The sequence below is a fragment of the Scyliorhinus canicula genome, chromosome 5, assembly GCF_902713615.1.
Source record: "Scyliorhinus canicula chromosome 5, sScyCan1.1, whole genome shotgun sequence".
Taxonomy (NCBI): Eukaryota; Metazoa; Chordata; class Chondrichthyes; order Carcharhiniformes; family Scyliorhinidae; genus Scyliorhinus; species Scyliorhinus canicula.
In genome coordinates, this window is record NC_052150.1 from 19,588,897 (window position 1) to 19,615,905 (window position 27,009).

Genomic DNA, 27,009 nt, shown 5'->3' on the forward strand with positions numbered 1-27,009 from the left:
GTATCGTGTTTCCGCATTGGTCTGAGGCCTCCGTATAGGCGTCATCAGCCAAGACCTCAGCGGATAACCCCTGTCGCCTAGCAACCAGCCCCTCAGCCGGGGGGACCGTCCCTCAAACATCGCAGGTATGAACGACTGCGCCAGTATGTAGGAGTCATGCACACTCCCTGGGAACCTTGCACAGACGTTCATGATCCTCATGTGGGGGTCGCATACCACCTGGACATTAATGGAGTATGTCCCCCTTCTGTTTGTGAACACTTCCTTGTCCACAGCAGGCGGGCGCATGGGGACGTGAACACAGTCGATTGACCCCTGAACCCTCGGTATCCCGGCCACACTGGCAAATCCACGAGCTCGTGAGTCTTGACTTGCTTGGTCCTCGGGAAAGGTGATGTAGTGGTCCGCGATGGCATAGAGGGCGTCAGTCACATCCCGGATGCACCTGTGCACCGATGACTGGGAGATCCCAGAGACGTCCCCGCTCGGAGACTGGAAGGAGCCGGTAGCATAGAAGTTCAGAGCGACCGTCACCTTGATGGCAACCGGGATCGCGTGTCCTCCCCCCGTTCCACGTGGGGCGAGGTGCGACAGGAGTTGGCAGATATGTATCACCGTCTGCCTACTCAGCCGGAGTCTCCTCCTGCAGGTGATGTCCGTCATTGTTAGGAAAGAGACCCGGACACGGTACACCCTCGGCTTTGGTCGTCGCCTCTGGCGCCGTGGCTGCACCCTCACTCTCTCCTCTTCCTCCTCCCCCCCATGCTGCTCGATGACTGGCAACTCCTCGGCCCTTCCCTCTGCTGCTGCAGCTGGCCCTGCATCCACTGCGGGTTGTGGGTGTGGATGCTGCTGCATCTCCAAATCCAGTAGAGCGGCCCCAACCACTGCGCAGAACATAGCCGTTCTGTTCCCATACATCGTGCTAACCTACAGAAGGGTGGTGGGGGGCAGAGAAACGGGACATGTTAGACGGAGGTTAGTCGACACCTCGGCAGCCGCCAGCCACGGGATACCTGTGTGTCCCGGTGGCCTGGTCACGTTGCTGACACGCGCGCAGCCTAACCCCTGGTCACTTTCTGCATCCAACGGCCAGTAAACTATGGCCTCCTCACGGGTGCGTCAGTGGCCTGTGTCCGGAAGCCACAGGGGAACCAGCGGCCGTGTCCTCGTGACCGGCACACCATGGCATGCTGGCAGACATTTTGTTACGGGGTTGGACGGCTCACTCTCTACCTAACCCCCCCCTCCGTCGCCCCCCACTGCCTCCCCCGTCGCCCCCACTGCCTCACCCGTCTCCCCCACTGCCTCCCCCGTCTCCCCCACTGCCTCCCCGTCGCCCCCACCGCCTCCCCCACTGCCCCCTCCGTCTCCCCCACTGCCCCCTCCGTCTCCCCACTGCCCCCTCCGTCTCCCCCACTGCCTCCCCCGTCTCCCCCACTGCCTCCCCCGTCGCCCCCACTGCCTCCCCCGTCGCCCCACTGCCTCCCCCGTCGCCCCCACTGCCTCCCCCGTCGCCCCCACTGCCCCCCTCCGTCTCCCCCACTGCCCCCTCCGTCTCCCCCACTGCCCCCTCCGTCGCCCCCACTGCCTCCCCCGTCGCCCCCACTGCCTCCCCCGTCGCCCCCACTGCCTCCCCCGTCGCCCCCACTGCCTCCCCCGTCGCCCCCACTGCCTCCCCCGTCGCCCCCACTGCCCCCGCTCTGGACCCCCTCCCGTTCTCAGGGATGCCTTCCCCGTTGTGGCCAGACTCGAGCGGTGCGCTGAGCGGTGCGCTGAGTGGTGCGCAGAGTGGTGCGCAGAGCGGTGCGCAGAGTGGTGCCCTGACCTCCTCCAAGCTGTCGTCAGCCAGGCCGACTGGTTGACGAATTTAAAAAGCAGGTGTGTTTCACGACGTGCAAACAGGGCGCCATGACGTCGGGACTTCGGCCCATCCGGGCCGGTGAATAGCGGGGGGGGCTATCAGTGGCGATTCTGGTCGTGTCAGGGGCGGGAAGGAGGCGTTTGTCGGGAATGGCGACTCCGACATTTTGCGGGGTTCGGAGAATAGCGGGAGGGCGTCGGAACAGCGTCGCCGTAAAAATTTCCGACGCCCGCTATTCTCCGAACCGTCGTGAGTCCGGAGAATCGCGCCCATTATCTTTCAATCCCATTCAGACCCCGTCCCTCACATTTTTTCCAGTACATTGATGTCTATATCAGTGCCACCTCACTGTCAGCCCACTGACTCCCACAGATACCTGGATAGCACTTCCTCACATCCTGTTTCCTGCAAAGATTCTTTTCCATTAGTCCAGCTTCTCAGCCTCCATTGGATCTAGTCTGATGGTGCAAACATCCACAATAACAATTCAGATTTGTCTTCATTTTACCTCAACCAAGTTTTCCCCATCACCACGGGTAACAGAGCGCTTGACTGTGTTGAGTCAGTTTGTTCTATTCATTTCACCTCTTTTTGTTTTCGCTCCTTCCTGCAATCCCATGCCCTCAACTTCCACCCCTCCAGTCTTTATATTCAACAGTTTCTTCTCTGTCACCTCCAGGGTGACATCACCAACAAGCAGTTCTCCCTCCTCCCCTTACAGTATTCCAAAGGAATAATTCCTCTCAACATGGTGGTCCACTCCTCCGTCACCTCAACACCCCATCCCTGTCCCATGCAAGCAAAAACCCTGAAATTTTCTCTTCATATAATTATATCATTCAGTTTTGAAAGTCATGATTGAATCAGTCTCCACAGCACCCAGGCAGTGCATTACAGGGCCTAACAACATGCTGTTCATAAAAGCTATTCCTCAGTTTACCTTTGGTTTCTTTGTCAATCATGATATCCTCTGGTTCTCGACTCTTTGTCAATGGGAACGGTTTTGTCTACCTACTCTGCCGACACCCCTTATAATTTTGAACACCTCTATCAAATAGTCTCTAAACCCCTCTTCTCTATGAAAGAACACGTCCTCCCGTGTGTGCGTGGGTTTCCTCCGGGTGCTCTGGTTTCCTCCCACAGTCCAAAGATGTGTGGGTTAGGTAGATTGGCCATGCTAAATTGCCCGTAGTCCTAAAAAGTAAGGTTAAGGGGGGGGGGTTGTCGGGTTACGGGTATAGGGTGGATACGTGGGTTTGAGTAGGGTGATCATTGCTCGGCACAACATCGAGGGCCGAAGGGCCTGTTCTGTTCTATGTTCTATGTTCTAATCCCGGTGTCTCCAATCTATCCTTGTAACTGCAGTCTCTCATTTCGGGAACCATTTTCATAAATCTTTTCTGAACCTTCTCCAATACCTTCACACCCTTTCTAAAGTGCGATGCCTATAATTAGACATAAAACTGACAGTGAACCAGAGTTTTATAAAGGTTGACCATAACTTCCTTGCTTGCTTTTGTATGCCTTTATTCACAAAGCCAGAAACCTGTATGCCTTATGCCACTTTCCAAACCAACACTGCCAGCTTCAGCCATGTGTACACATGTACCCCTAGGTTCCTCTATTCCTGCTCACCCTTTAGAATTGTTTCTACTTTAATTTGACATTGCTTCTCTCTTTCTTCTGCCCAATCTCTCAATCTTTCTACCAATATTTATTGTTTCACATTTCTCTGCATTAAATTTCAACTACCACTTGCCTGTCCATTTAAAGTCTATCACTCAGCTCCTCATACTTCAGAACACCGACCCCCACCCGTCGTATACCTTCCTTCAGTCTGTAAGGCTGTTTTCACTACCCACTTTCCTGTCACTCAGTCAACTTTGTACCCATACTACCACTGTCCCTTTTATTTCATGATTTTTAATTTTGCCAACAAGCCTGTTATATGGCACTTCATCAAATGTGTTTTGAACGTTCAAGTGTACCACATCAACTGCATTACACTCATCCATCCTCTCTTACTTAAAATAACTCAATCAAGTTAGTTAACAGTGTTTGCCTTTAACAACTCTCTGCTGGTTTTCATTAATTAATCCACAAGTTTCCAAGCGATGTTAATTTTGTCCTGTACCATTGTTTCTAAAAGGTTAAACTGGCTGGCCTGTGTTTCCTGGGTTTAACTGTTTTTTCTTAGAACCAAGGGTGCCAAATTTGTTATTCTCCTCTGGCACCGTGCTGTTTCTAAGGAGTATTGGAAGATTATGGCCTTGCCTCCACAATTTCCACTCTTGCGTCACTCAGTATTCTCAGATATATCTTATCCAGTCCAAGTCACTTAATCAACATTAGGAATAGCCAGCCTTTTTACTATTGAATCTTTATAACCTGTTAGCCCATCCAATGTCTAACTACCTCTCTTTTCACCACGCCTTTAGCAGCATCTTCTTCCTTGGTAAAGTTAAGTTACTGAGCACTCATTTAGCATCCCTGTCTTGCCTTCTGTTTCCATGTGTAAATCCACTTTTAGTTCCTAATTGGCTCCAGTTCATCTTTTACTATTTATATGACAATACAAGACTTGGAATTACCTTTTATCTTAGCTGCCAGTCTGTTCTCATACTCTCAGTTTACTGCTCTTATTTCCTTTTCACTTCTCCTCGGAGATTTTTATATTCAGCCCGGTTTATGCTTGTATTAGCATCTGGCATATGCATCCTTTTTCTGCTTCATCTAACTCTCTATCTCTTTTGTCATGCAGAAACTCTGATTTTGTTTGTCCAAACTTTCCCCTTTTTTGGGAATGTACCTCAGTGTAGATATGTACAGAATCCTATACACAAAACTGTATTTGCGTCATGGTAATGGAACAACATAAGCCAAGGTGGTAAATTGGGCTTGATGACAGATTTGCAAACTTTGCTACACAACAAACCTTCGTTAACACCAGCATCTACCCGGCAATGTAGGAATTTGTCCATATGTTGTGTACACAAAAAGCAGGACAAATTCAACCCAGCCCATTACTGTCCCATCAGCCTATTTTCAATCATCAGTAAAGTGATCAGGTCATCAACAGTGCTATCAAGCAGCACTTACTTAGCAAAGCATGCTCAGAGGCTCAGTTTAGTTTCTGACAATCCACTCAGCTCCTGACCGCATTACAGCCTTGGTTTAAACACGGTCAAAGAGCTGATCACCAGAGGTGAGGTAAGAATGACTATCCTTGACATCAAAGCATTATTTGATAGTGTATGGCAATGGGAATCAGGGTCAAACTCTCTGCTGGTTGGAGTCATACCAAATGCAAACGAAGATGGTTATGGTTCTTAGAGTGCAATTATCTCAGATCCAAGACATCAGGAGTTCCTCAGGGTAGTTTCCTTGACCCACCAATTTCAGCTGCTTCATCAGTGGCCACTTTTTTCATCATTAAGTGGGGATGTTCACCGGTGATTGCACAATGTTCAGCACCGTTCGCAACTCCTCAGATACTGAAGAGGTCAAAGTCCATATGCAGCAAATCCTAGACAATATCCAGGCTTGGGCTGATAAATGGCAAATTAGCATTCACACCACACAAAGGCCGGGCGATGGCCATCTCCAACAAGAAATAATCTAACCATTGCCCCGTGGCATTCAATTGCACAACAATGGCTGAATCCCCTACTAATGACATCCTGGGGGGTTACTATTGACCAGAATTGAACTGGACTAGCCATATCAATATACTGTGGCTACCAGAGCAGGTCAAAGGCTAGGAATCCTGCAGTGAGTAACTCACCTCCTGACCCCCAAATTCTGTCCACCATCTACAAGACACAAGTCAGGAGTGTGATGGAATACTGTCCAATTGCTTGGATGAGTGCAGCTTCAATAACACAAGAAGCTGGACACCATCCAGGACAAAGCAGCCCACTTGATTGCTACCCCTTCCACAATCCCTCCACCACCGACGAACAACGGCAGCATTGTGTACCATCTACAAGATATACTGCAGGAACTCACCATGGTTCCTTAGGCAGCACCTTCCAAACCCACGACCACTACCATCTAGAAGGACAAGAGCAGCAGATACCTGGGAACACCACCACCTGGAGGCTCCCCTCCAAGTCATTCAGTATCCTGACTTGGAAATATATTGCTGATCCTTCACTGGCGCTGGGTCAAAAATCCTGGAACTTCCTCCCTAACAATTTCATGCATGTTCCTACATCACATGGACTGCAGCCGTTTAAGGCAACTCACCACCACCTTCTCAAGGGCAATTAGAGATGGGCAATAAATGCTGGCCTAGCCAGCGACGCCCACATCCCAAGAAGAAAACAATATCAACCAGACCATCAGGAAATAAAGGGGGAAAAAGTACAATATGAAACTAGTGTGCATAATGCGCCTCCTAACAGCTAGTAACAAAGGGGTTTTGGCAGAGGTTGAGGAGCATAAAAATCTTGTAAAGAATCTGATCTCCAATGCCTAGCATATTTGAATTCCAATGACAATCCAAACACATAAGCTCTTAAATCCATAAGCATCCCTCTGAAACGGATATGCAGTTTGTAAGCATAAAACTACGAACAAATGATATCTCCATATGTATCACGCTGTCAAATGTCCCTTTTAACCTTAGATTTATTACTTTTTGCCCCTTATTACTTTTCATGATTATTTACTATAATGCTTGTTATCTTCCAAAGCTCTAGCAGATTAATTACTATATGACCTTAATACAACTAATCTTTTCATGTTACAGTGAAGCTTTCATTATCATCAAAACTACGTCAATTGGAAATCCTGTAGAATTTGTCTTGCACAAGGTGTCTATCTCATATTCTGGAAAAGCTATTGACCCAGATGGTGGTGTGGTGTGCCTTGTTAGTTAAACTTGCTCCTGCATATTTTTTTTTGCCCATAAAGTTGCTGGAAGTATGAGCAGATAACAGCTCTGGAACAGTCATAGGCTCCATACATTAAATAAAAGCAAATTACTGCGGATGCTGGAATCTGAAATGAAAGGTTTTTTTTTGGTCTGATGTACAAGTTGAGCTCCGAGAGCATATGAGAGGACAGGAGAGAGAAACTAGAGAAAGGTGGGAATTCAAGACTCGGGCTGGGGAATCAGAGGAGATAAAGGCAAGAAGTCTCTTTTGGAGTTGTGTACAGTCTCCCTAGGGGCAGCAGGGTAGCACAGTGGTTAGCACTGTTGCTTCACAATGCCAGGGACACGGGTTTGATTCCCAGCTTGGGTCACTGTCTGTGTAGAGTCTGCACGTTCTCCCCTGTGTCTGTGTGGGTTTCCTCTGGGTGCTCCGGTTTCCTCCCACAAGTCCCAAAAGACATGCTTGTTAGGTGAATTGAATATTCTAAATTCTCCCCAGTGTACCTGAACACGCGCCAGAGTGTGACGACCAGGGGATTTTCACAGTAACTTCATTGCAGTGTTAATGTAAGCCTACTTGTGACACTAATAAAGATTATTATAATAATTGTAATCACATGGTAAGACAAAAAATAAAGGAAGAAATAACAGGAACTTACAGAATGATACAGTGATAATGGGGAATTTTAATCTACATATAGACTGGAAAAGTCAGAGGTGCCAAAATATCTTAGATCAGGGGTTTATAGAATGTTTCCAGGATCATTTCCAGGATAATTTTCTCTCCCTGCAGATGCTGCCAGACTTGCTGAGATTTTCCAGCATTTTCCCTTTTGGCTCCATACATTATCTCTGTTTCTCTCTCCACAGATGGTGCTAGACCTGTTGAATCGTTCCAGCATATTCTGTTTTTTATTTCTGATTTCCAGCATTTTGCTTTTATTATAAAGGGTAAAAGGGACCCTGGTGAACAATCGGACAAATAGTATTTCTTCGTAACGATGAGATTATAGGATTGAGAAACACTTACAGAAAGGAAATAAGGAGAAAGGTGCATTAGAATGGCTGAATCAACGTCAAATCAGATGCAGAAAGAGAAACAAAGAGAGGGAAAGAAAGATTGCATTACATAGTACACACGGCACAAGAATAAAAGCAAAATCTTGAAATAAACACAGAAAATGCTGAAAAACCTCAGCAGGTCTGACAAAGTTAACATTTCGAGTGCATTTGACACTTCTTTAGAGCTGAAGAGAGGTAGAAATTTGACAACAAACCAATCACACCTGCACTTCTGCTCCACTCAAGTCCCCTCCCATCTTTCTCCATCTAATCTATTAGCAAAACCCTCAAATCCCATCTCTCACATAAATTTGTGCAGCCTATCCTTAAATGCATCACTACTATTCACTTTGAGCTCCATGTTCCCATCATCCTCTGTGTAAAGCAGTTTCTTCCGAATTCCGGCTGGACAGCTGGTTTGTGATGCAGAGCAAGGCCAGCAGCACGGGTCCAATTCCTGTACCGGCTGAGGTTATTCATGAACGTCCACCTTTTGAACCTTGCCCCTTGCTTGAGTTGTGTGATCCTCAAGTTAAATCACTACCAGTCAGCTCTCCCCCTCAAAGGGGAAAGCAGCCTATAGTCATCTGGTACTATGGCGACTTTGCTTTTTACTTCCTGTTAATTACTGGGCTTAATGCTCAGTGACGAGGTTAATGAGCAATTAATATGCAAATGCAGCAACTCGATAAAAATCATGCAGAGGTTCTGGCTGAAATGCTGCTTTTGTGAAGCTGAGTGGTGTAGTGCAAATTGTCCAATGACTTGTGGGGATTTAGAATTCATGGGGAATCTCTTCCTTATCACAAGCTGCTGGCTGACTGGCGTAATGATAACAGCATCCATCATTTGGATTCCATTAGTTTCTCAGCAAAATCTGGTCCATTATCTCCAACATGCTTTCAAAATTTTACCTGATCTTACTTTGACAAGAATGAGAAGGGAATTTCTTTCTGGCAACAAACAGGTGCTAGTTGATGGCTCACTAATTAAAGAAGGTGTAGTTCAGGGCGGCAGGATGGCACAGTGGTTAGCACTGCTGTCTCATGGCACCGAGGACCCAGGTTCAATCCCGGCCCTGCATAAACAGCAGCTGAAGTTTAAGTGATTCAAGCAAAATAACCTGCACTCAAGATGCTTCTAATTAACAATGCCCTTTGGAATGGGCATTACTGGCTTGGGTTACAGGTAACAAAATGATAAATCTTCAGCCTGTAGGTGGAAATTTAAAAGCAAAATATTCAGTGAGTGAGTCGTCAAGTCAGAATATCACACCAGCTTCAGCACATTTTGGTGCAGGTTTTCTTCCTTGGAAACCTAGTTTTACTCCTATCCACTTCTACAATAATTACAGTACTGTCCCCTACTGGCATCTGGCCACTAGGTTCAGGACATTCTGTTTTTACAAGTTATGTTCAAAGGGACTTACTCAGTCTCTTTACTGCCATCCATTGAGCCGGCCTCTTTATCCTGTCCCAGTATACTGATCCCAAGGGACTTTAAAGCACGTAACAGAATAGTTTCCATAGCCTCTACTGACAGCTTCTCAAGAACGATGACACGGCAGCGACTCAGTAATGCTGAATTGATCTGAAAGGAAGGGTTCTCTGTTGTTGCGCCAATCAGTGTGATTGTTCCACACTCGACGTGAGGCAGCAAAGTGTTCTTGAGGAAGAGAAAAGAGAGTTGTTAGCACAGAAGAGACCCAAAACGTAAGTTTTATTTTCCATGGTTTACAATTGTTTCATACATAGCAAGTAGGAAAGAGCTTAAATAAAAGTGATTTGGAGAAAATGTAAATTGATCTTGCAAGTAAATTGGCATACCAGCCGATCCCAAAATTATACATCAAAATATGCTTCGGTGAAGTATTCAATTTGTACTGATTGTTTAAACTAAATGGTTTTGATGTCCTCAACAGAAGACCAATATTTTTCTTCTACGTTTGAATTGTGAAATATTAATTTGTAATACAAAACAAATATCTTAAAATGCGTGTTTACAAGTTTTCGGATAGCAAACAAATGTGCTTACCTGTTGGGTTTTATTGAAGTGGTGAATTTCATCAAAGAATACTATTGTTTTTCTTTTGAGTAGCTTTCGTTCATTTTGAGCTTGTTTTACAACCTCTCGAATTATGTCTGTGGATGCACTTGTAGCAGAAAGGCTGACAAATCTTGTACTGCTCTGCTTCTTACTGCTGCTGGCTAAAACATGGGCTAATGAGGTCTGAAAAAAAGAAGTTGCTATGGTCTGTGGAAGAACTTTTTCATTTTTAAGCATTAAATAAAAGTGTGGTATTAATCAGATATACTAAATTAAAGGAAGTGCATAATTCTGTAATCAATTGGGGGAGGGGAGGGGGGGGGGGGGGGGGGGAGTGTCACAGAATTGGCACGGGTGCAGGTTGAAAGCATGTTGGAAAGCCAACAATGCCAAGAACACAGAAACCCTGTTAACTTTAACAATAGAGCCTCATTTATATAAAATGCTGCAGTCTCCTGCCTGACAGATCGAAAGACAGGTTGACAGGTCGAACAAGTCACAATTGTGACAATGGGTCTTGCCGATCAAGGGAGCAAACTGGTTAAGGGGGGGGGACAAAGATATCCTTGGAGAGGTTGGATCATCCCTGCCTCATAAGTAAAACAGGGAAATAATTTAATATTGATCTTCAGCACCATTTCTGGCCCAAGATTTGACTCATGGCAGGATTTGCCTGACATTGCAAATCAATACCTGATCCCATAATTGGGGCAGCACAGTGGTTAGCACTGCTGCCTCACAGTGCCAGGGAATGACTAATTTTGCCTATTGAAAGTAGGGCCTCTCCTTTCTTCTTCACCTGCTCAAAAGAACAGGTTAATATGCGGACACATCAGTAAATGAAATTAATGATGAGAACTGACATCCATATTCTAACATTTGAAAGATTCAATGGACAAAATGGTCTCCATCTGTGTTGTACACTTCTATGATCTACCTAGTCTGCAGCTTAGGAGCACATAGCGGGGAAAAAAGGTTGGCAGGTCCCTCATAAATTTTGTCCATTCATTTTAAAATGTAAGGAATTCCAAGTGAAAGGGTCAAACAGCGTAAAGCACAAAGAATGGTGGAAAAGTGGAAATCTGGAACCTTGATATTGATACACGTTCATAATACAAAGGTTACAGGACTAAGGCAGGCATCATAGAACAGTATAGCACAGGAGACGACCATTTGAACTACTGAATCTATGCTGGTTCTTTTGAAGAGGTATCTAGTTAGCCCCAGAGTAGAGCAAAGATACAGATCAACCACCTAACTGAACAGTGGGACATTTCAAGAGGCTGAATGACCTACTTCTGTTTCTATGATAAGTTTCTTTCTTCTTTTTTTATACATTTAGAATACCCAATTCATTTTTTCCAATTAAGGGGCAATTTAGCATGGCCAATCCACCTTCCCTGCACATCTTTGGATTGTGGGGGCGAAACCCACGCAAACATGGGGAGAATGTGCAAACTCCACACGGACAGTGACACCGAGCCGGGATCGAACCTGGGTTTCTATGAAAAGTTACCGAGTCTATCGCTGAGGATTGCTCCAGCCACTGAAAATTATCACTTGCTCAGTGCATTTCAACATTAAAGGAAAAGCGTTATCTATAGGACGACCAACAGAGCGTATGAGAGACATTGGAGACAGACTACACTAGGAATGATAACAGATGGTGTTCCATGTTCAAATCAGAACTAATGCAATCTGCCAAATTCCGCCCTCAGAACCACAAAGAAAATACATCATGAACGAACAAAGCAAGAAATCCTTTACCTCGCAGTGAAAGAGAGGTTGGTTTAGTGAATGGTAACATAGACGCACACTGCTGTAATGGCAGGGAAGGAGAATTCTTCATCACAACTGTTAGAACTGGGTTTTTCAGACACCAAACAAAACAAAGTAGTATTGAAATCTGACTGCACCAGCAACAGCTCTTGCACCAGGTCTCTACTAGGTCACCACTCGTGTTTCTCTTTTCTGCATGAAGAGTTCCAGCCTTTTCAGTTTTTCAGGCAACACTATTTAAATGCTTTTCTTTAATAAGAAACAACTGCAGTTGACTGGATTCACATCAGGCAAGTCCATCTCTGACCAAAGTTTGGAACTTACCAGCGTCATGAACATCAAGAGAGTACAAAATTCATTACAGGTAGCCGCCATCAACTTCATTTGACATGGTGGGCAGGAATTCAATTTGATTACTTCTAAAGTGAGTGGTACTTCCAATAAACGCGTCGTACTTAACTAACTCCTAAATAAAAGGTGTAATTGAGTGCATTTGGGGATAATAAGTGTGTTCTTCAAAATTGGATCTGGAGGTCGATCCTGACCAATAGTAGATCTTTCTCACTTTGACTACATGGATATGGATAACGTTGCCATTCTTGTGGTACTGGTAGACAGAGTAGATCAGTGCCCGAGTATTTTCAAAGGCGAGGCTAATTCATTAAGCCTTGAACTAAACTGGCAGAAATGTGCAGCACTTCAGTATTAGACCATAAGACCATAAGACATAGGAGTGGAAGTAAGGCCATTCGGCCCATCGAGTCCACTCCGCCATTCAATCATGGCTGATGGGCATTTCAACTCCACCTACCAGCATTCTCCCCGTAGCCCTTAATTCCTCGCGACATCAAGAATTTATCTATCTCTGCCTTGAAGCCATTTAGCGTCCCGGCCTCCACTGCACTCCGCGGCAATGAATTCCACAGGCCCACCACTCTCTGGCTGAAGAAATGTCTCCGCATTTCTGTTCTGAATTTACCCCCTCTAATTCTAAGGCTGTGCCCACGGGTCCTCGTCTCCTCGCCTAACGGAAACAGTTTCTTTGCGTCCACCCTTTCTAAGCCATGTATTATCTTGTAAGTTTCTATTAGATCTCCCCTTAACCTTCTAAACTCCAATGAATACAATCCCAGGATCCTCAGCCGTTCATCATATGTTAGACCCCCCATTCCAGGGATCATCCGTGTGAATCTCCGCTGGACACGCTCCAATGCCAGTATGTCCTTCCTGAGATGTGGGGCCCAAAACTGGACACAGTACTCCAAATGGGGTCTAACCAGAGCCTTATAAAGGCTCAGTAGCACATCGCTGCTTTTATATTCCAACCCTCTTGAGATAAATGACAACATTGCATTCGCTTTCTTAATCACAGATTCAACCTGCATGTTTACCTTTAGGGAATCCTCGACTAGCACTCCCAGATCCCTTTGTACTTTGTCATTATGAATTTTCTCACCGTTTAGAAAGTAGTCTATGCTTGGATTCTTTTTTCCAAAGTGCAAGACCTCACATTTTCTCACGTTGAATTGCATCAGCCATTTCCTGCACCACTCTCCCAAACTGTCTAGATCCTTCTGCAGCCTCCCCACTTCCTCAGCACTACCTGCCTGACCACCTAACTTCGTATCATCGGCAAACTTTGCTAGAATGCCCCCAGTCCCTTCATCCAGATCATTAATATATATGGTGAACAGCTGCGGCCCCAACACTGAACCCTGTGGGACACCGCTGGTCACCGGCTGCCATTCCGAAAAGAACCTTGTATCCCAACTCTCTGCCTTCTGTCAGACAGCCAATCCTCAACCCATGCCAGTAGCTCACCTCGAACACCATGGGCCCTCACCTTACTCAGCAGCCTCCTGTGTGGCACCTTATCAAAGGCCTTTTGGAAATCCAGATAGACCACATCCACTGGGTTTCCCTGGTCTAACCTACTTGTCACCTCCTCAAAGAATTCTAACAGGTTCGTCAGGCACAACCTCCCCTTACTAAATCCATGTTGACTTGTTCTAATCCGACCCTGCTCTTCCAAGAATTTAGAAATCTCATCCTTAACGATCGATTCTAGAATTTTACCAACAACCGAGGTTAGGCTAATTGGCCTATAGTTTTCCATCTTTTGTCTTGATCCTTTCTTGAACAAGGGGGTTACAACAGCGATCTTCCAATCGTCCAGGACTTTCCCTGACTCCAGTGATTTTTGAAAGATCTCAACCAACGCTTCCGCTATTTCTTCAGCCACCTCTCTCAGAACTCTATGGTGTAGCCCATCGGGGCCAGGAGATTTGTCAATTTTAAGACCTTTTAGCACCATCTCTTTTGTAATGGCAACCATACTCAACTCAGCCCCCTGACCCTCTATAATTTGCAAATCATCAGGCTTCCACCACTGTGAACAACAAAATCACAGAAATAGTTGACAACATTAACTACCTTGAGAGTTTGATAGGCAGCTCAGGCACTTCTGATGGAAAGAACTAGCTGTTCAGGCTGTTCCAGTACAGCTGCAACACTATCATCTTCCTGGCAATCTGGAAAATTGCCCATGTATGGCCAGTCCACAAAAGGATAAATGTAACCCACTCAATTACTGCCTATGATCACATCAGTAAAGCGATGGAAAAGGTCAACAATAGTGCTACTGAGCACCATTTACTCAGTAATAACCTGCACGATGATGTTCAGTTTGGGTGCCGCCAGGGCCACTTAGCTCCTGACCTCATACGGCCTTGGTTCAAACATGGATAAAAGCTCTAAACTCCAGAGGTGAGGTGAGAATGATTGCTCTTGACATCAAGGCAGCATTTGTCTGCATGTGTACCATCTACAAGATGCACTGCATCAGCTCACCAAGACTCTTTCAATGGCACCTTGCGAATCTATGACTTCTACCACCTAGAAGGACAGGAGCAGCAGATGCAGGGGAACATCACTATCTATAAGTTCCCCGACAAGCCATACCTCATCTTGACTTGGAAATCTATCATCTTTCCTTTATTGTTATTGGTTTAAAATCCTGAACCTCTTCCTAACAGCACTGTTCCAACAATAAAGCGACTGCACCAGTTCAAGTAGACAGTACATTACCATCTTCCCAAGAGGCAATTAGAGTGGGCAATAAATGTAGTCCAAGCTTGGAACATCCATATCCTATGAATGAATTTTAAAAATGAGAAAAAAAATCTTCTAAGTAGTGGTCAGGACATAAGCTTAACCATCGCTTTTTATGACGCCGGCATCACCCTCTTTCACCCCCAAGTTATTTTCTAAATTCCATTCAGCTCCACTCCCAATCCTATCTCCCTGGTTCACAAATATATTTTAACCAGAAAATGACTTATTCCTTCAATAGTGGTACCTTGTTAATCGTACTAGGTACATGAAGGTAACTGAATGACAATTCCAGCTTTTTCCTCATCTTTCTGGGTCTCCCTCACAATGTGGTTGAGATTAGGAACTGCTGATTAATGGGGGAAATTTACAGACAAACCTCTGACCTTTCATATTATGATGCTGCTCAAACTATCTTTTAATTAGATGGATCAAGTCAGCCAAATTGGACGTTTCGAATGCTTTCCATTTGGTCTAACTGAGTCAGAGAACCAGTCAGAGTCATGGAATGTCAGCCATTCACTGGATACTTAAACATATGGTTAGATCAAATGGTTACCCAGGATATTTCCAGGGGAAAGTACTTCACACAGGTGGTTGCAGTTCTAGTCCTTTTAAATATTTCCTTTACATTGCCTCATATAATCCTCAGCTTTTGAAAAGCAGTGGGCTACTGTAAAAATAAACAGACTGTAAACAAAGACAGGATAATCAATGCTAGATCTTTCCATTGTTTAATGCCAATGGAATATGTAACTATTTAAAAACTAGAGTTGGGCGTTGGGAATAATTCAAATTCTATGGTGAGTGTACGAACACGGAACATAATCCTGAATATTAAAGCATAATGGGACATTTAGGCCGCACTTATTTTAAGAGTTACCTTCTTTAACACAAATCTTTACCTGACATGCATTTAAGAAAATAGAAAGTACACTATTCATTTGTAATTTCGCAGTAATGAGTGAAAAAATTCAAAGGCTTCTGTATCGTTGGATCAGTCGAAATAGATTGAGCGTACGTATCTTAACAAAGTACATAAATCCATCAACGACACCTATTAAAATGATAAAAATAAGCCCCATGAAACATAATACTACTGCAAGGCCAGCGCATCATGTTTTGACTATATTCTAACAACATGGCCACACAAAAATCAGCTATGTAAAAGGACAAAACTTAGAAGGTTGACTGCAAGTACATTTAAAATATTCCTCCAGTTGCTCATGCTTAACACCTTATATCAAATACAAATAACATATGGATGATGAAGTGATGACTAGATGGTAATTCTATGAAGAGACAGAAAAGCAAAACTTCAGTTCAACTTTTAGACAAATCACACAATTAAGATTGCTACCTTAGCCACTGCTGGACTTCCTGCAATAATCTATATTATTCATTTTATTAGACAGTCACTAACATCTTGGTCCATTTGATTACTTTAGTTTTGGTGCTAACTACTCCACCATTTTCAGGTTATAAATTAAATTTAGGCAAGAGCGAGGTGTTTGTGGTGCACCCTGGAGACCAGGAGGGAGGAATTGGTAGGCTCCCGCTTAGGCGGGCAGGGGAGAACGTTAGGTACCTGGGGGTGCAGGTGGCCAGGGACTGGGGGACTCTTCACAAGCATAACTTCACCAGACTTGTAGATCAGATGGAGGAGGAGTTCAAGAGGTGGGACATGCTGCCATTGTCGTTGGCGGGGAGGGTACAGTCCGTCAAAATGACGGTGCTTCCGAGGTTCTTGTTCCTCTTTCAGTGCCTGCCCATATTTATCCCCAGGGCCTTCTTTGGGAGGGTGACTAGCAGTATTTTGAGCTTTGTGTGGGCACATGGGACTCCGAGAGTGAAGAGGGTGTTCCTGGAGCGAGGAAGGGATAGAGGCGGGCTGGCGCTGCCCAACCTTCTGGGGTACTATTGGGCAGCCAATGTGTCAATGGTGCGTAAATGGGTGATGGAGGGGGGAGGGGCGGCGTGGAAAAGAATGGAGATGGCGTCATGTAGAGGCACGAGCCTGGGTGCCATGGTAACGGCGCCGTTGCCGCTCTCCCCTAAGAGGTTTACCACGAGCCCGGTGGTGGCGGCGACCCTGGGAATCTGGGGACAGTGGAGACGGCATCGGGGGGGAACAGGGGGCTCGATGGAGGCTCCACTGGGTGGCAACCATCGTTTCATCCCGGGGAACACGGATGGGGGATTTAGGGGGTGGCAAAGGGCGGGCATCAGCAAATTGAGGGACCTGTTTATTGGCGGGAGGTTTGCGGGCCTGGGGGAACTGGAAGATAAATTTGGCCTTCCCCAAGGGAACATGTTCAGATACCTGCAGGTAAAGGCGTTTGCTAGGCGACAGGTAGAGGGATTCCCTTTGCTGCCCTCGCAGGGGACGATGGACAGAGTGCTTTCGGGGGTGTGGGTCGGAGAGGGGAAGGTGTCTGACATCTATAAGGTAATGCAGGAGGTGGAGGAGTTGTCAGTGGAGGAGCTGAAGGCTAAATGGGAGGAGGAACTCGGGGAGCAGATAGAGGATGGGACTTGGGCGGATGCCTTGGAGAGAGTTAACTCTTCCTCCTCATGTGCGAGGCTTAGTCTCATCCAATTTAAGGTGCTGCACCGGGCCCACATGTCCGGGACCAGGATGAGTAAGTTCTTTGGGGGTGAGGATAGGTGCACCAGATGTTCGGGGAGTCCAGCGAACCACGCCCATATGTTCTGGGCATGCCCAGCACTGGAAGAATTCTGGAAGGGGGTGGCGGAGACGGTGTCGAGGGTGGTTGGATCCAGGGTCAAACCAGGGTGGGGACTCGCGATCTTTGGAGTTGCGGTAGAGCCGGGAGTGCAGGAGGCGAAAGAGGCCGGTGTCCTGGCCTTTGCGTCCCTAGTAGCCCGCCGAAGGATTCTGTTACAGTGGAAGGATGCAAGGCCCCCAAGCGTGGAGACCTGGATCAGTGACATGGCGGGATTTATAAAATTGGAAAAGGTCAAATTTGCCCTGAGAGGATCAATACAAGGGTTCTATAAACGATGGCAGTCTTTTCTGGACTTCCTGGCTCAGAGATAGGTAACTGGGTCAATAGCAGCAGCAACCCGGGGGGGGGGGGGGGATGCACTATTGTAGTGTCTATTCTGTAACTTTATAGTGTGTTAATTTGCGTTGTTGTTAAAATGCTGTGTTGTTCATGGAGGGGGGGGCGAATGTATATGATTGTTAATATTATTGTTATTTTCGGTATTTTACTAAGGTGTGTCAATGTTGTATAAAATCAACATTTTTCAATAAAAATTATTTCAAAAAAACTACTCCACCATTTGCTTGATGATCTCTGATGCTTGTTAAGAAAGTTTTACATGGAATTTACAGCAATTCAACCCAACTGGCACAAGCCAGGTGTTTATCCTCTACACGGGTCTTCCCAACTTATTTTTTCACAGTGATTAGCAATGTTGCTTCACAGTGCCAGGGTCCCAGGTTTGATTCCCGGCTTGGGTCATTGTCTGTGCGGAGTCTGCACGTTTTCTCCGTGTGCGTGGGTTTCCTCCCACAAGTCCTGAAACATGTGCTTGAAATGAAATGAAATGAAAATCGCTTATGTCACAAGTAGGCTTCAAATGAAGTTACTGTGAAAAGCCCCTAGTCGCCACATTTCGGCGCCTGTTCGGGGAGGCTGGTACGGGAATTAAACCATGCTGCTGGCCTGCCTTGGTCTGCTTTAAAAGCCAGCGATTTAGCCCTGTGCTAAACCAGCCCCAGCCTGTTAGGTGAATTGGACATTCGGAATTCTCCCTTAGTGTACCTGAACACGCGTCGGAGTGTGGCAACCAGGGGATTTTTACAGTAACTTCATTGCAGTGTTAATGTAAGACTATTTGTGATGATAATAAAGATTATTATCCAACATATACTTCCTCACATACTTATCTACTTTTCCGTAATTGTCGTAACTACTGCACGTGCTAGCAAATTCTGCATTCTAACAATTCAATGGGGAAATAAGTTTTTCCTGAATTTCCTGTTAGATTAATTGGTGACTATCTTGCACTTATGACCCCCTAGTTTTGGATTCACTCATCCCAATGTCTACCGTAAGGAATCCATTCATCTGTTTGCATCTTCTCTAGTGCCTGTGATATAGTGACCAGAATTGTACACAATATTCGAAGTGTGGTCGGATCAAGTTTCTTTTAAAAAGTTTAACGTATCTTTCCTGCTTTTAAATGGTGTTCTTGTTGGAATTATCACCATGATTCTGTGTGTATTTTTAAATTAATCCCAGTTCTTTTTCTCTTTGCAATGGCTTTGTTCCTATTTTTAATGATTTGTGTCGCTGTACCCCTCAGTCCCTTTGCCCATCTACATGCCCAAGGAAGGAGTAGGCTTTTTATTCCTCCTACAAAAATATTCACCAGCATAATCTAAAGGATCTGGATCGGCGCAGGCTGGGAGGGCCGAAGGGCCTGTTCCTGTGCTGTAATTTTCTTTGTTCTTTATTATGATTCCTTTATTAATTAAAAATCTTTTACCTAAGCCGTGAACATAATTAGCGACCCAGCCTCTACAGCCCCCTGAGGTAAAGAATTCCACAGATTCACTACCCGCTGAGAGAAGAAATTTTTTTCTCATCTGTTTTAAATAGGCAAACTCTTACTTTGAGATAATGCCCTCTGGTCTTAGACTCTCCCACAAGAAACATCCTCTCAGCATCTACCCTGTCAAGCCCCCTGAGAATCCTATATGTCTCAATAAGATTGCCTCGCATTCTTCTAATCTCCAACAAGTACTGGCTCAACCTACTCAACCTCTCCTCATGAGGAAATCACTCCATCCCAGAGATCAACCTAGTGAACCTGCTCTGGACTGCCTCCAATGCCAATATATATTTTCTTAGATAAGGGGACCAAAACTGTTCATAGTATTCCAGGTGTGGTCTAACATGTGCCTTGTATAGTCTTAGCAGGAGTTCTCTATTTTTTTTTACTCCATTCCCTTTGAAATAAAGGTCAACATTCCATTTGACTTCCCTATTGCCTGCTGAATTTTGATGCTAGCTTTTTTTGATTTATGGACAAGAGTCCCCAAATACCTCTGTGCAGCAGTTTTCTGCAGTCTTTCTTCATTTAAATAATATTCACCTCCTTTATTCATCCTGCCAAAGTGCATAACTTCACATTTTCATACATTATATTCCATCTGCCAAGTTTTTGCACACACACCTAACCTGTCTATATGCCTCTGGAGTGTCATCCTCAGCACTTGCCTTCCCACCTATTTTTGTGTTATCTGCAGATTTGGCCTATAGTGCATTCATTCCCTCGTCCAAGTCATTAACATATATTGTGAATAATTGTGGCCCAGCATGAATCCCTGTGGCATTCCATCCTGTAAATGCCCCTCTTATTCCACCTCTGTCTTCTAACAGTTAGCCAATTCTCTATCCATGCAAATATACTACCCCCAACACCATGGGCACTTATCTTATTAAGTAGCCTTTTATGCGGAATCTTAATGAACGCTTTTTGAAAAATCCAAGTATATTACATCTACTGGTTCCACATCATCTATCCTACTCATTGCCACCTCAAAGAATTCTAACAAATTTGTCAGGTATGATTTTCCCTTCATGAAGCCCTGCAGGCTGGTTGATTATATTATGCATTTCTAAATGTTCTGCGATTACATTCTTTGCAATGGACTCTTAATATTTTACCAATGACAGAAGTTTTTTTGTTAAATTTAGTGTACCCAATTCATTTTTTCCAATTAAGGGGCAATTTAGTGTGGCCAATTCACCTACCCTGCACATCTTTGGGTTGTGGGGGTGAAACCCACGCAAACACGGGGAGAATGTGCAAACTCCACACGAACAGTGACCCAGAGCCGGGATCAAACCTGGGACCTCAGCGCTGTGAGGCATCAATGCTATCCACTACCACCGTGTTGCCCTCCAATGACAGATGTTAAGCTAACTGGCCCATAGTTACTTTTTTTGTCTCCCTCCTTTTTTGAATAAAGGTGTTACATTGGCAGTTTTCTAATCCTCTGGGACTTTTCCAAAATGTAAAGATTCTTAAAAGATTACTACCAGTGCATCCACTATCTCCGTAGCTACTTTCTTTAATATCCTGGGATACCATCCATCAGGTCCAGGGAACCTAACGGCCTTTGGCCCCATTAGGTTTCCTAGTACTTTGTCCCTAGTGACTGTTATTGTATTTATTTCCCCCTTCCCCTCTGCTCCTTGATTAATTTAGTATTCTTGGAATGTTATTAGTGCCTTCCACAGTGAAGACTGACATGAAGTATTTGTTTAACTCCTCTGCCATTTCCTCGTTCCCCGCTATTATTTTCCCAGTCTCATTGCCTATGTTCACTTTGGCCTCTCTCTTCCTTTTTATATAAAGAAAGTCTTGCTGTCCATTTTTATATTACTTGCTAGTTTACCCTCATAGTTTACCTTCTCCCTATATATCTTTTTTGGTCATCTTTTGTTGGTTTCAGAAACTTTCCCAAATCTCTAGTTTATCACTTATCTTTGCCACATTATATGTTTTTCTTTCAGTTTAATGTTATCCTTCACTTCTTTGGTTAACCATGGTTGATTTATCACCTTCCAAGAATCCTTCTTCCTCATTGGGATATAGCTTTGTTGTGGGTCATGTACTATTTTTACAAACGTCTGCCATTACCGATCAACCGTCTTTCCTGCTAAACTCTTTTCCAGTCCATTCCAGCCAACTCTGCCCTTATTCCTTTAAAATTACCCTTATTTAAGTGTAGCACAGTTATTTCTGATCCAGGTTTCTCACTTTCAAATTGAACGCTAAATTCTACCATGTTATGGTTACTGCTTCGTAGGGGATCTTTTACTTTGAGGTTGCTCATTAAACCTGCTTTATTACACATTAACAAATCCAAAATAGCCTGATCATTGGATGGATCCACAGCATATTGTTCAAAGAAACTGTCCCAAATATACTCTATGAATTCTTCCTCGTGGTTACCTCTGCTAATTTGATTTTCCCAATCTACATGAAGATTAAAGTACTGCCTTTTTTTACATGCATTTATTATTTCCTGATTTATTCTCCTCTTACAATATGACCACTGTTTGGGGCTCTATAGACTACTCCCACTAGTATCTTCTTCCCTATGTTCTTTCTTACCTCCACCCACATGGATTCTACATCTTCGGATCCAAGATCATTTCTTGCTATTGTGGTTATTCCATCTCATACTCGCCCTTTCCTTCCTGCCTCTCCTTACGAAAAATCACATACCCGTAAATATTTAGTTTGCAGTTTTGATTTCATAGACATAGAACAGTACAGCACAGAACAGGCCCTTCGGCCCTCGATGTTGTGCCGAGCAATGATCACCCTACTCAAGCCAACGTATCCACCCTATACCAGTAACCCCCCCCCATTAACCTTATTTTTTAGGACACTAAGGGCAATTTAGCATGGCCAATCCACCTAACCCGCACATCTTTGGACTGTGGGAGGAAACCGGAGCACCCGGAGGAAACCCACGCACACACGGGGAGGACGTGCAGACTCCGCACAGACAGTGACCCAGCCGGGAATCGAACCTGGGACCCTGGAGCTGTGAAGCATTTATGCTAACCACCATGCTACCGTGCTGCCCGTGTGCTGGCGAGGCGCCCCCAGGCTGCCTTCCATCGGCGGCCTCGCGCTCTCCGGGCAACGTTCCATCGGCCCGCGCCGGCCACAGGTGTAAAATTCACTGCTCAGACATTCACTGAAGGCAATGAAAATGAATATCGGCTGGTTTCTATAATTGGCAGTTGATCAGATCTGCAAGTCATCAACCGAGCGTATAACTAAGACAGCTTCCCAAATCAAGACACCCACGGCATTCATAACGGAATGAGGTCCAGCAGGGTTCAAAACTAAACATTTGGATGAGAAAATTCCAACCTTCAAGGAGCTTTGCACCATGGTGTTTGGTCATCAGTTTGGCTTCTGTTACCACTCATACTGTTATAGTGTTATTATGCATCTTCTTATTGAAATCCATCATCAATAAGTGTGATGACTTCATTAGTTGTTGTTACCTGTGTATATTTGTATTTAACTGTCATTAGTTCTAATTCTATTCTGTGACTGTTATTTTGATGTTTAACTAGCCATTCTTAAGTCAATACTGTATTTTAAATCTTGTTATTTTTATATATTAAAGATTAACTTTATTAATGCTTTTTGACTACCTTTGTGTGGTCAGGTTACCACATCTTGTTGGCAACGAGAATAAAAATATTCGAATTTCAGCACATTCAACACAAAGTTTCGCTAAGTTTATCGACGGAAGGCAAGTTAGCAGTACCATGGCTATGTTTGAGTCTATCAGTGAGTTTGTGGAAGAGAACGAGAGCTGGACTGAATATGTGGAAAGGTCGGAACACCTTTTCTTGGCAAATGGAATTGCAGACAACACTAGAAAGCATTCAATTCTCCTGAGTATGTGCGGAGTGAACACTTCTAAGCTAATAAGAAATATAGTTACACCATGGAAACCGGGATACATTTCATTTGCGGATTTAGTTACACTCATTCAGATTCACCACAAGCCCTCAGAAATTGTACAAATTTTCAAATTCCATAGGTATTTTCAGAAGATGGGATAGTCTGTAGCTAACTTTGTTGCTGAATTGCAGCAGCTCTCTGAACATTCTGAGTTTGGGTCAATTTTGGAAGACATGCTTTGGGACAGAATAGTTTGTGGTATTAACGAAGACAGCATTTAGCAGCGTTTGCTGGGAAAAGTCACACATTTAAGAAGGCGCTAGAAATTTCTCAGGGCATGAAAATGGCTACCTGAAGTGCAAAAGCTATTCAGAAGGCCAATAGCGGCACACAGGCAGGTGCACTGCATCAAGTAGAAAAAGAAGCTGCAGGTAAAAAGGTGAAGGAAGTGGAATGTTTTAGGTGTGGAGGGTCACACTATGCGAATCATTGTAAGTTTATAGATAGTATTTCTCACCACTGCAACAAGAAGGGGCATTTAGTGAAAAAGTGCTGGAGTGTGTAGCCATCTAAGATGGACACTGGGCTACAAAATGGAGAACTGCTAAGGCTGCAGGGAAAAACAGTCTTAGCAAGGACAAGCAGTTTGCAGAAGACTAATTAGCATTCTGCACGTACAGAAACCAGTTTTTGGCTAGGTGCAAAGTTTCAGCCAAAGGTGTAAATGGCAACAGATCTACATAGTAATGAGGTGGTCCAGATCCAGACCCCGCACAATAGAAACATTTAAGTATCAATGGATACTTTTGAGTAGACGCCCAGACAGAATGGCACCACAGTAACCAACACAAAGAACCATAGGGACCGCCCCACCCATCGAGGAACGACCCTCAGATTGGGGGGTTTAGAAGATATCGATTGGGAAAGGCCCAATCGATACATGGCAGGTAAAAGGCCCGCCCCACGGGGGCACGGACTTCTAAGACCTATAAAAGTAGACCCCGCACATGGTTCGGTCTGTTTTGGCTCCGGCTCTCTGCTGCTTTGGCTCCGGCTCTGACTGCTGCTTTTGCTCCGGCTCCGCTTTGCTGCTACATCGCATCCTGACTCCAGTTCCAACACCAGCCGTTGAGCCATCAGCCATCGAACTGTAAGTGCCAATACAACGATCGTTACGTGATCCAGACCTTGCTAGATCCTGACAACTTTAAGTACCTGAGAGTTGCAGACCAAGAACGGGACGAAGGCCTTGTCCCCTGACCTTGCCTGTTCCTGTCTAGATAAGTATTTTAGTTGTTTAGTATTAGAAGTAAGTTAGTCTCTTTAGCGTATGCATGTGTATTTATTATATTTGTCATAATAAATATCAATTGTTTGGACTTACTAATCGGTGTACAGATTTATTACTTTGAACCTGAGCTTGATATACTTGTGAGGTGTCTAAATACGGCACCTGGCGACTCCTGAGCATAATTACATACACAGAGCCATAGTAGTGTTAAGCACACGGCCTTTAAACGGAGGCATGTTAATACACTCCAGTAAAACGAGCAACAAGTGCTAAGAGAAAGTCGAAGGCTGAGCCAGGAACTTCAAATGTAAGGAAGGTTCAGTCAACAGTGCATCACTTGGAAAGCTCAGCCCAGGCAGCGGGGTGTGCAAACCCTATTTATGCTGTAGTGGAAGTCGGTGGAGAGAAAATGAAGATGGGAGGTGGACACCATAATCAGTGGGGAGACCTTCAGGAAGATTAGGAGCTCTAAGCAGGCATCAGCTCTTCAGCAGGAAGCAACCTTCAGACATACACTGGCTAGACTATACCATTGCTTGGGAGCGTTAATGGTAGACATTGCATATAACAGCCAAGAAGCAAGAGCATGCCTCCTGGTAGTACAAAGGCATGGGTTTAGTCCATTCAGATGTGATTAGCTCAGGATAATTCAGTTGAATTGAGGTGAGATAAAGCACACAAGCTGGCACAGGATGTCATTCAGAAATATCTTGAGGTTTTCAAAGATGAACAGAATACATCGCGGGGCACTGCAGTTAAATTGTTTGTAGATCCGCAGGGTACTCCTGGCTTTTTCAAACATGAGGACAGTGCGCTGTGCCATGAAAGGCAAAGTGGAGGAGGAGTTGATGGAGTCAATAATGTTACTACGCAGATCAAAGCGTCGTCGCAAAGCTCCTGAAGATTGACATATAATTAAGGCATTAGCTTCAGTGTATGTCTTTAAGGGGGATTATAATTTGTGGGGGAGTAGTGTTATTATTATGCATCTTCTTGCTTAAACCCACCCTGTCATCAGTAAGTGCTGCAAGGTCATTATTTGTTGTTACTGGTGTATATTCCCATTTAACCACCATTATGGGGCAGCATAGAATAGTGGTTACCACTGTGGCTTCACAGCGCCAGGGTCCCAGGTTTGATTCCTGGCTTTGGGTCACTGTCTGTGCGGAGTCTGCAAGTTAACCGGGTGCTCCAGTTTCCTCCCACAAATCCCGAAAGACGTGCTTGTTGGGTGAATTGGACATTCTGAATTCTCCCTCCGTGCACCCGAACAGGCGCCGGAATGTGGCGACTAGGGGCTTTTCACAGTAACTTCATTGCGGTGTTAATGTAAGCCTACTCGTGACGATAAAGATTATAAGTTTGTTCTAATTCAATGTTTGGCTAACTGCCGCTGTTTTTGAGCCCATGCTGCCTTTTACACGTTGTTATTTTACGTGTTTCCACTACCCTTTCTGGGTCGTCATAGTCAAGTTACCACACAGACTGAGTGAGCTCCAACCTGGTGATAGAGCAATAGCTTGAGAAAGGCTGGGAAACTCCCTGCTGCGAAGTGAGTGAGAGAGCGGTGTGGGCAGGGGGAAACCTGACAGGGAAAGCGGTGTGGGCAGGGGGAAACCTGACAGGGAAATCACTTACTTTCCCACATCCCGGCGGGCCCCACAGGATGATGGAGGGGATTTCGTTCGATTCCAGCAGAGTCCTCAGGAGAGTATCTTCGCCCAGGACTTTGTTCTGCCCGATCAGCTCGGCCAGGACACTGGGCCGCATGATCTCGGCCAGGGGCCTGGCCTCCAGCTGCTGCAGCGACAGCAGCGGGATGGGGGCGGCGGTTGGCGAGGCGCCCCCTCCATCGGCCCGCGCGGCGGCGGTTGGCGAGGCGCCCCCGGGCCGCCTTCCATCGGCCCGCGCGCCGGCGGCGGTTGGCGAGGCGCCCCCGGGCCGCCTTCCATCGGCGGCCTCGCGCTCTCCGGGCAACGTTCCATCGGCCCGCGCCGGCCACAGGCGCGCTCTCTTGCAGCCGGGCTCCCTCTCGCCGCCGCCGCTGCTGCTGCTGCCGCCGCCTTCTGCAGCGGCCTCCTCTCCCCCCTGGCTGCCCAAGCACTGGTCCAGGTGGGCATTGATCCTGAAACTCTGCATCTCCTGTGAGCAGACAGGGCACCGCACTGCCGGCTTCCCCCCCTGATCCAGCGCCATTCCTTCAGCCTTGCACTTGTCTCCACACCCCACACTGCCCTCCCTCTCCTCAGGGCGGATCCACTCTCAAACTAATCAAGCTTCAGCCTCAGGGCCCCAGAAGCGACTTTAGTCCACATTGCTTAAAAACTTTGGGGTCTACTGTATGAGGAGGGGTTTATAAAAAATATTAATAATATAGTGTAATTCAATACAAAACAATAGTTAAAATAAAAACTAAAAGGCTATTAAAGTATCATGTAGGCCAGCCGTAAAGGAAAAAACCTTCAAATTGAGGATATTTCATTCGAAATATATTTA

At 45.3% G+C, this 27,009-nt stretch overlaps 2 protein-coding genes across 2 annotated transcripts in view; one reads left to right on the forward strand and one right to left on the reverse strand.

Annotated features, from left to right (window-relative positions):
• wrnip1 (WRN helicase interacting protein 1) overlaps positions 1 to 26,759 on the reverse strand; it is a 73,288-nt gene extending 46,529 nt beyond the window's left edge. Inside the window, exons 1-3 of the mRNA XM_038796374.1 lie at positions 26,152 to 26,759; positions 9,840 to 10,034; positions 9,235 to 9,470 (exon numbers count right to left, since the gene is read on the reverse strand). Coding sequence (XP_038652302.1) covers positions 9,235 to 9,470; positions 9,840 to 10,034; positions 26,152 to 26,709 — 989 coding nt within the window. The 5' untranslated portion in view covers positions 26,710 to 26,759. The remainder of the gene's footprint in view (positions 1 to 9,234; positions 9,471 to 9,839; positions 10,035 to 26,151) is intronic.
• mylk4b (myosin light chain kinase family, member 4b) overlaps positions 9,422 to 27,009 on the forward strand; it is a 202,623-nt gene continuing 185,035 nt past the window's right edge. Inside the window, exon 1 of the mRNA XM_038796737.1 lies at positions 9,422 to 9,517. The gene's annotated coding sequence lies outside the window, so the exon portion shown is untranslated. The remainder of the gene's footprint in view (positions 9,518 to 27,009) is intronic.